This window comes from Colobus angolensis, unplaced genomic scaffold, assembly GCF_000951035.1.
Source record: "Colobus angolensis palliatus isolate OR3802 unplaced genomic scaffold, Cang.pa_1.0 Scaffold82, whole genome shotgun sequence".
Lineage (NCBI taxonomy): Eukaryota > Metazoa > Chordata > Mammalia > Primates > Cercopithecidae > Colobus > Colobus angolensis.
In genome coordinates, this window is record NW_012122043.1 from 1,391,312 (window position 1) to 1,400,259 (window position 8,948).

Below are 8,948 nucleotides of genomic sequence, written 5' to 3' on the forward strand. Positions count from 1 at the left end.
TCATCCCCTCATCCCTCCCTCATTCCCTCATCCCACCCTCATTCCCCCTTACCCCCCATCTCTCCCTCATTCCTCCCTCATCCCTCCCTCATCCCCTCATCCCTCCCTCATCCCCTCATCCCTCCCACATTTCCCCTCATCTCCTCATCTCTTCCTCATTCCTCCCTCATCCCCATCCCTCCCTCATCCCCTCATCCCTTCCTCATACCCTCATCCCTCCCTCATTCCACCTTATCCCCTCATCTCTCCCTCATTCCTCCCTCATCCCCCATCCCTCCCTCATCCCCCATCCCTCCCTCATCCCCTTATCCCTCCCTCATCCCCTCATCCCTCTCTCATTCCCCCTTATCCCCTCATCTCTCCCTCATCCTTCCCTCATCCCCTCATCCCTCCCTCATCCCTTCCTCATACCCTCATCTCTCCCTCATCCCTTCCTCATACCCTCATCTCTCCCTCATCCATTCCTCATCCCTTATTCTTCCCCATCCCCTTATCCCTCCCTCATTCCTGCTTATCCCCTCATCCCTCCCTCATTTTCCTTCATCCACTCATCTCTCCCTATCCATACCTCATCCCCTCTCATCCCCTTATCCCTCCTTCATCCTGTCATCCCTCCCTCATCCCCTCATTTCACCCTCTCTTCCCTCACCGCCGAACTCCTCATCCCCTTATTAGCTCCTCCCCTAATTTCCTCATCTTCTCCCTGCCTCATTCCCTCATCCTTCCCTGATCCCTCCCTCCTCCCCTTACCCCCTCGTCCCTGCATTCCCTAATTCCCTCACCCTCTCCTCCCCTTACCCCCTAATTCATGCCTCCCTTCATTACCTCCACCCCTTTTCCCTTCATGTTTTCCTCCCTTCACTCCCTCACCCCCTCACTCCCTAACCCCTTCGCTCCCTCATTTCCTCATCCCCTTCTCCCCTCATTCTCTCCTCCCTTCATCCTCTCCTGCCCTCCTCCCCTCCTCCCAAATCCCTCATCCCTCATGCCCTCCTCCCCTCCTTTCCTTATCCCTCATTCTCTCCTCCCCTCCTCCCTCATTCTCTCCTCCCTCCCTCCCCACTCCGTCCTCCCCTCCTCCCCTCGTCCCTTCCTCTCCTAATCTCCCCTCCTGCCCTCATCCCTCATCCCTCCTCCCCTCATCCCTTCCTCCCCTCATCCGTCATCCCCTCATCCATCATTCCCTCCTCTCCTCCTCCCCTCCTTCCTCATCTCCTCATCCCCTCCTCCCCTCCTTCCCTCATCCCTTACCCTCCAATCCCCATAGCAGGCACTAACCAAGCAGGCTGTGTCCTGGCCCTGTGGCACAGCAGTGATGGGGACTGCTGGCCCTCATTCTGGAGCCGGAGTCCAGTGATGGTGTCAGCCAGGGCAAGGGGACTGTGGGGATCTTCCCAGTGGGGAGGGCTCACCAGGAAAGAGTGAGCTTGCCTGAGCTGGGGGCACAAAAGCAGAGGTGGAGGGGAGAGTGGAAGAGGCCGAGCCCCTGACCTGGCACTGCCTCTGAGGCCAGATCTGATCTAGGATTCTCTTTCTCTGAGGACAGCGACCTCCAGGGTCATGCCATACAGTGGAGCTGGTGGGGAGCAGTGACATGCTGGTTGTCTCCCAGCTGGCACAGCTTCAGGGGTGGCACACGGTTGGGGCGCCAGCTCTGGCTGTCAGTGGCTGCAGCCCAGTGCTGCTGGTGGAGCCCAGGGCCAGAGCCGCATCCGATGATGCTCAGAGTCCATGCATTCCTCCACCTGTGGGGACAGGATGCAGCTCTCTCCAGCTGCGCCCCCACCCCCTCCCTGCTTCTGTCGTGCCTGTGCCTGGCATCTGACATGTGGCATGCCCACCATCCCAGCCCCTATGTCTAAGTCCTTGGTGGGCTTTGAAATCCAACTGCAAGGGACCCACTTCCTTCTCGCCTGCCTAGCTGTAAAATCTCCCCTGTCTCTGGGTGGATCTCCTGCAGATTTGCCCCCATGCCAGGTTTCAAACTCTCAAGGGCGCCGTCAGGCTTCCCAGTTGTACATTTCCCCACAGGACAGAGCCCAGGGGCAGGGTTCAGTCAGGCGAGGAGGGAGCCTGCAACTGCCCTCAGGGGGCTGGGAGAATGGAGCCAGCACTGACCAGGACTCAGGCTGGAGGTGGAGAGGCTACACAGCTGACTCAGGCTGTGGCCCTCAGGGGTGCCTGGCCCAGCCTGCTCCAATTGGCTGGGCCCTGTGCGAATGCTGCTTCCAGCTTTCATCCCAGAGACAGACTTGGGCTGCCTGTGTTCTCTGCTCCATTCTTGGACTGCTTGGTCGGTGGTGCCACATGACAGTGTTGTGTCACGTCCAAATCCTGTGAACCGTATCCCTGAGGTCGGGGTTCAAGCACAATCCCCTGCTCTTAGCTGTGTGTTCACATTGGATCAAGTCTTCTGCTGGGATCATGTTCCCCACGGGTGAGGAGGGTCTGCCCTGGCTGCCATCTGTGGCCTCAGCCTGGTAGATCACCTCCCTGGAGAACCTGGGCCTCCACATCCGGGCTGCATGTTTCCTCTTGTGATGATTCTGAGGGTTTGGCAGCTGTCACGTGGGATAGAGTGAGGGGGGCTTCAGGGGACAGGGCCTGGGGCAACCTCATGCCCGCTCCTGGAGTGGGGGTCCTGGAGTGGTCTTCAAGGCCCTCCCAGCCCACATCCTGCAGTTTTGCCATGGCAGGGTGATCTTGGCCACCTCTCAGCCTTCCTGGGTCTTGGTTTCCTGCTGTATGATCGTGGGGCACCTGTCAGTGGTTCCCGTGCTGTGCCCTGCAAGCTTGGTGGGCCCCAGCTGGCAGTGTGGGTCCCATGTGTGTCCCGTGTGGGTGAGCTGCTACTCTGCCCGCCTGCTCCACTCCGATCCACCAGCCATTGTCCCCTCTGATCTCACTTGGGATCTGGGTAAGACCTGTCCTCCTTCTGTAGAGGCTTGAGGGGAGTAGGGGGACTAAAGAATGTTGCCAGGGACTCTCCTGGCCTGAGATTCCAGGGTCTGCTGCCCGTGACCTGGTGGAGCCAGGCAGGATGTGGGCCAAGGGCTGGTTGAGAGGCATTTTGGGTGCAGCTCCCCTGGGCAGAGTGGGAGGCCTCTAGGGCTGAGCAGCAGTTTGGAAATGACCTAAGGACAGCACCATGGCTGTGCCCATGTCAGACCCTGGTCCGGCTGGCCATCTTGGCACCTGGGGGATGGGACAGTGGTATGGGGAGACCCCGTCCCTGCTGTGCACAGAGTCCTGTAAGGCCCCTCCCACCATTCTCTCCCCAGCTCACAGGTGAGACTCCACCACAGGCAGGTTCTCAGAGAGATTCTAGTCCACTGGGGTCTGAGCAGGGCAAAGCCACATGCTACCTGGACTGAGAAATTCTCTGCTAGGACGCCCAAGGGGGTTGTTGTGGGCCTCATGTGGAAGTGGCTTCATGTTCTACTTACAGCCCAGGCCTGGCTCCAGCAGAGTCCACTTGCTCTAAGGAGCAGCCCCTGGCTGGGCCTTGGGGTCCTTCCTGCCTCGCTGGGCTTGTTCCTTTGCTGTGTCCCACTTGGGGCCAAGGAGCCCCAGGATGGGGCAGGGACATGGTTCCTGATGACTGAGGAGTGCCTGGGCTGGGAGGACCTGGTGCTTTCTGAAGGGTGCACAGAAGGGAGTAGGTGCTGATGCTGGAAAAGACCTGCTAGTTCTGATCCTGGGGCCAAGGGGTGAGGGACGGGTGGGCTGTGTCTGCACACACAGAGATGGAAGAGAAGGAAGGGGAAGAGAAGCAAGCTGAGGCCCTTTAGGGACTTTGGAGGCAGAAGATAGAGGGTCCAGCACGGGACTGAATGCTTGGGCCCAGCAGGAGAGATAGAGCTGGTGGGAACTGCATGCTGGGCCTTACCCAGTGCATAGAGGTAATGAGGATGATAGCGATGCTAGAATGTACTAGATAGTGACGTATACCAGATAGCGATGCTGATGTGTACCAGATAGTGAAGATAGTGATGCTGACGTGTACCAGCTCCAGGTTGTGTTCTCATTGCACTCAAGTATTAGCTCATTTAATCTGCAAGATATCTTGACGTAGGGGCAATTACTGCCCCATGGTACTTGCAAGGAAATGGGGCACAGAGCTGTTGGTGACATCCTGAGGCCATGCAGCTGTGAAGTGGCTCTGCGGTGTTCCAGGCGGTCTGAGGCGCTTGTTCCGAGCCAGGCTGCAGTGGCTCCAGCCCTGGCCTGCAGCCCAGACCCTCCAGGCCTTTGTCCTGGCTCCCAGGCATCCACCTGGTCCGACTGAGGACAGACGCAAGGCTCTCACTGCAGACCCCAGGGAAGGGGGTGTCTGCAGGGCCAGGGCCAGGGGCCCCACGTGGGGCTTGCACCCCAGCCCTGTGTGCAGCGAGAGCTTGGGGGCCGTGAGATCCAGCGTGTGCCTGCAGAGCTCCTAAGTTTTCTGCCCTGGGTCTTGTGCCAGTGCTTGTTCTGACGTCTCCATTTCTTCTGTGTGTGTACGTGTGTGTCCTGGCTGCCTCCACCTTTAGCGTTTCATTGGGAAATGACACTAGGTACAGCTCACTTTTCTCTTCCACCCTTGCTTGGTCTGTCCTCTTCTGCTCTTCCGAGTTCCTTTCTCCTCGGCGTCTGCCTGCTTCTACGCCCTTTCTCTGACCACCCACTGTCCTCACTTTCCCGGGATTGCTCCTCTGTGACGTGTGTCGGACAGCAGCCCTCCCTGGTCCCTGCTTCCTTCCACACCCCCGACTTGTGAGACCCATGCCCTGCATCCCAGACCATGCTGTGTAGTAGACAGGGCAGCCTGGTGCCACCTGGGCTCCACCGCGGTCTCTGGAGGGGCCCGGCCGCCTTGGAGCCTGCGTGGCCGCCCAGCTGTGTGTGTCGATGTCTCTGAACTGTGTCCTTGTGAGGATGCTTGGAGGGGAGCTGGGCGAGGTTGGGCGGGTGGCGGGGTGGGGGAGCTGAACCTGCTGCTCAGGGTCTGCAGAGTGGCCACACTCTGGATTCAGGCAAATTGTCCACCTTGGCTGTGACCAGTCCTCCCTGTGAGCACCAGGCCTGAGGAAGGAGTTCAGTCACTCCGCTATCCAGAGGGCTGCAAACAGGAACTCTCACGTGACAGAAAACCCTGTTCCAGAGTAGAGGGCACCCAAGGCGTTTGCGGAGTGCAGTTCAACCCCATGGGGATGTAAAATCCCAGGCGCCTGGGGTTGGCCCTGAGCCACCCTGGGACAGGGTTAGTGGGCAGCTGGCTCAGGCTGTGCTCACCGTAACTCCAGGTTGGAGATCAGGGACACAGCGAGGCCGCCGCTGTCTCCCGTGTGCTAACAGAGAGACACTCTTGCACACGGCCTCGCGGCAGCCGCCCTGCCTCCATGCCAAGCATCCTCCCCCCGGGGCCTTCCTCTGCCCGATGGACCAAGGGTGAGTCCATTGTCAGAGGAGATGGACCATGGAGGTTTTTGTCAAACCCGGGCAGGTCCCCTTCAGGTCCAGGGAGAGATGGTGGTGCCTCCTTACTCAGACTGAGGCTGGGGTGGGCCCGGGGCAAGCTCTGCCTTCTCCCTCCCTGCCTCTGTCCTTCCTCTCTTCTCTGCCCGAGTCCTCTCCTCCTGCCCTCCCCTCTCTCTTCCCTGTGTTCCCCACGTCCCAGCTCCCTGTCCTGCCTCCCTCCTCCCTTCCCTCTCTGCCCTTCTTGTTCTCCTTCCCTGCCGCCTCCTCTCCTTCCAGCCTCCGCGTGACAGCTGGGGCACCATTTGTGGTGGAGCTGGGAAAATGCTGGGCTTGCTCCCATCAGGGCGTCTAAGAGACCCTACTCTCTGGGTCCTGAGTAAGGAGGGAGCCGTCTTTCCTGGTACCGCCGCCCGGGCTTCCAGCCTGTGCCCCCGGCCGCTCCCTTGCGGCTGCCCCACGTCTGTCACTCTGTCTGTCTGCATGTCCCCGACGTGGCTGAGAACAGCCCCCGTGCCGTCAACTTTACTTCATCTCTGCTTCCTTTCAGGACCTTTTACCAATTTGAGGCTGCGTGGGACAGCTCCATGCACAACTCGCTCCTGCTGAACCGGGTCACCCCTTACCGAGAGAAGATCTACATGACGCTCTCTGCTTATATCGAGGCAAGGCACCTATGCCAGGGCACGCCACCAAAACCACCCAGACCCGAAGCTTGAGGTTCTTGTAAGCTCTGGACAATCCCAGATGACCCAGACGGCTTCTCAAGTTCTCAAGTTCCTGGGTTAAATTTGTGTACCTTTTTGGAAAAAAAAAAACTGGACTACAAGGTTGAATACATAAATTCATGTGCATTTTTTTTTTTTTTTTTTTGAGACAGAGTCTCACTCTTGTCGCCCAGGCTGGAATGCAATGGTGCAGTTTCACTGCAACCTCCTCTTCCCGGGTTCAAGCGATTCTCCTGCCTCAGCCTCCCAAGTAGCTGGGATTACAGGTGCCCACCACCACGCCCGGCTAATGTTTGAATTTTTAGTAGAGATGGGGTTTTGCCATGTTGGCCAGTTTGTTCTCAAACTCCTGACCTCAGGTGATCCACCCACCTCAGCCTCCCAAAGTGCTGGGATTACAGGCATGAGCCACCACGCCTGGTCTCCGTGTGCTTTGAATGGCAGTTAACTCACTCTGCTAAACTTAGTGTGTGGGTGTTGTCCTTGGGATGCAAGATGGCTGCAGCACCACCAGACATTGTGTCTGCATTCCGGGCAGCACAAAAACAGAAGTATTCCATCCCCACGGCCCCCCAGGAGTCTGCAGTCCACAGGCCGTGGCCAGACCTGGGCTGTGGCCTCCCTTCCAAGTACAAGAGGCAGCTGGAAGTGTGGGTGTTTCTTGCTAGTCATAGTAGTGAGGGAGAGGGAGGGTGGGGAGCAGTGGGTGGGGGCATCTGCAAGCACGTCCCCTCTCCTTAGTTAGAGCCAAATTATTCTGGCTTCACATGGGGATGGTGTGACCATCTCACCGGACGGTGGTGAGGTTGCACTGAGGAGATGTTGGCAGAGCTCTTCCCAGCGAGTGCTCGGGACTCTTCAGCTGTGCACAGCAACTGCCCCCACTTCAGGAAGACACAGGGCCCAGCTGTTTAGCAGTTAGCGTGTCATCCACCAGGAAGTCGTTTTCTGTGGTGTTTGAGTTAAAATACTTGTGTTCAAACAAGACCCGGTTTGATCCTCACAGACATTCCAGGGTCGGGGAGGGTGTCGCCCCAATTTTTTTGTTTGTTTTGTTTTGTTTTTTTTGAGACGGAGTCTCGCTCTGTCGCCCAGGCTGGAGTGCCGTGGCTGGATCTCGGCTCACTGCAAGCTCCGCCTCCCAGGTTCACGCCATTCTCCTGCCTCAGCCTCCTGAGTAGCTGGGACTACAGGCGCCCACCACCTCGCCCAGCTAGTTTTTTTGTATTTTTTAGTAGAGACAGGGTTTCACTGTGTTAGCCAGGATGGTCTCGATCTCCTGACCTCATGATCTGCCCGTCTCGGCCTCCCAAAGTGCTGGGATTACAGGCTTGAGCCACTGCACCCGGCCTGTGTTGCCCCAATTTTATGGTGAGGTAGCTGAGGCCCGAGCAGTGAGCCTGTGCCTGGGACCCTCGGGGTTCCCACACATGGAGACCAGTGCCTCATGTAGCCCAGGCGTGCACAGGGCTGTGGCTGCCTGTTCCCAGTGGGGTTTGACTCGAGGGCAGGAGCAGAGACTTTCTCCTGCCTGGGTCCAGGCCACACCTGAGACCCTGGGAAGGCCCTGGGGCTGCCCGTTGGTGCTGGGCGTTGTGCCCCAGGAGAAGACTGGAAGGGCACCTGGGCACTTGGGGTGTCCTTGTGCCTGAGCCCTGCCCCCTGTCTATCTCAGATGGAGAACTGCACCCAGCCAGCCGTCATCACCAAGGACTTCTGCATGGTCTTCTATTCCCGTGATGCCAAGCTGCCAGCCTCACGCTCCATCCGCAACCTCTTTGGCAGTGGGAGCCTTCGGGCCTCGGAGAGGTAAGCCCCTAGGGGTGAGGGCCACAGGGACTCCCACCCTGGTCTCGGTGCAGGCCACACGGGGCTCTGCCCGGCGGCAGTCCTTGGGCCACCCGGCAGCTCACCCTGTGCAAGGCCCGGCCACACTCCTGGCTGGGTCCCTGTGCTCAGTCCCCTCCTGCTCACCCCAGATGGAGACTCCGTGGATGCCACAGTTCCTGCAGGGTACACCAACACCAGTATGAGGGACTTGAGGGCCAGCCTACGGGGGACGGGAGGAGGGGCAGGCAGTCTCACTGCAACCTCCGCAGTGGGTGATCCTGGGGCCACACCATGCCCCACTGCCGGTGACCGTCTTCCCTGGGGACCACAGGAACCTGTGCCATGGGACTGCCCACAAGGCACTGAAGGAGAAGCTGGATACATGGGCGGTGCCTGGAAGGGGGCTCTGGACACAGCTTCCCCCAGAACGTGCTGGGTGGCTCTTCTTGGAGGCTGTTGGCACCTTGGGGAGCCAGAAACCAAACACTAGGACCAGCCGTGCTTGCGTGCTGACCACGTCCTTGCACTCTTGGGGATGGGGGAGAATGAGCTGGAATGTCAGGGCCCTGACAGCAGGGCCGCTGAGGCTACCAGGCACCCATGGCTACCTTCAGTGGGTCTCCCCGTGGTCTGCCACAGGGACCTGGTATCCAGGTTCACACTGGGCACAGCTGGGAGGAAAAAGCTTGGGGGTCAGGACCCAGTGTCCTCGAGGGCTGACTGGTCATTCTGGAGGTCACTCAGTAATTGTGCAGTGCCACCAACCTGTCTGTGGGAGGGTGACCGTGGTGCTCTCAGAATCTGTCCTAGGCACAGTAGGGCTGCTCTGTGGGGTATGGGGCTGCTCTGTGGGGTGTGGGGCTGCTCTGTGGGGTGTGGGCTGCTCTGTGGGGTGTGGGGCTGCTCTGTGGGGTGTGGGGCTGCTCTGTGGGG

At 59.1% G+C, this 8,948-nt stretch overlaps 1 protein-coding gene across 1 annotated transcript in view; it reads left to right on the forward strand.

Moving 5' to 3' along the window:
• The window catches only part of KIF1A (kinesin family member 1A), a 107,919-nt gene that overhangs the window by 91,385 nt on the left and 7,586 nt on the right, over positions 1 to 8,948 (forward strand). The window contains exons 37-38 of the mRNA XM_011929570.1: positions 6,008 to 6,122; positions 7,861 to 7,994. Coding sequence (XP_011784960.1) covers positions 6,008 to 6,122; positions 7,861 to 7,994 — 249 coding nt within the window. The remainder of the gene's footprint in view (positions 1 to 6,007; positions 6,123 to 7,860; positions 7,995 to 8,948) is intronic.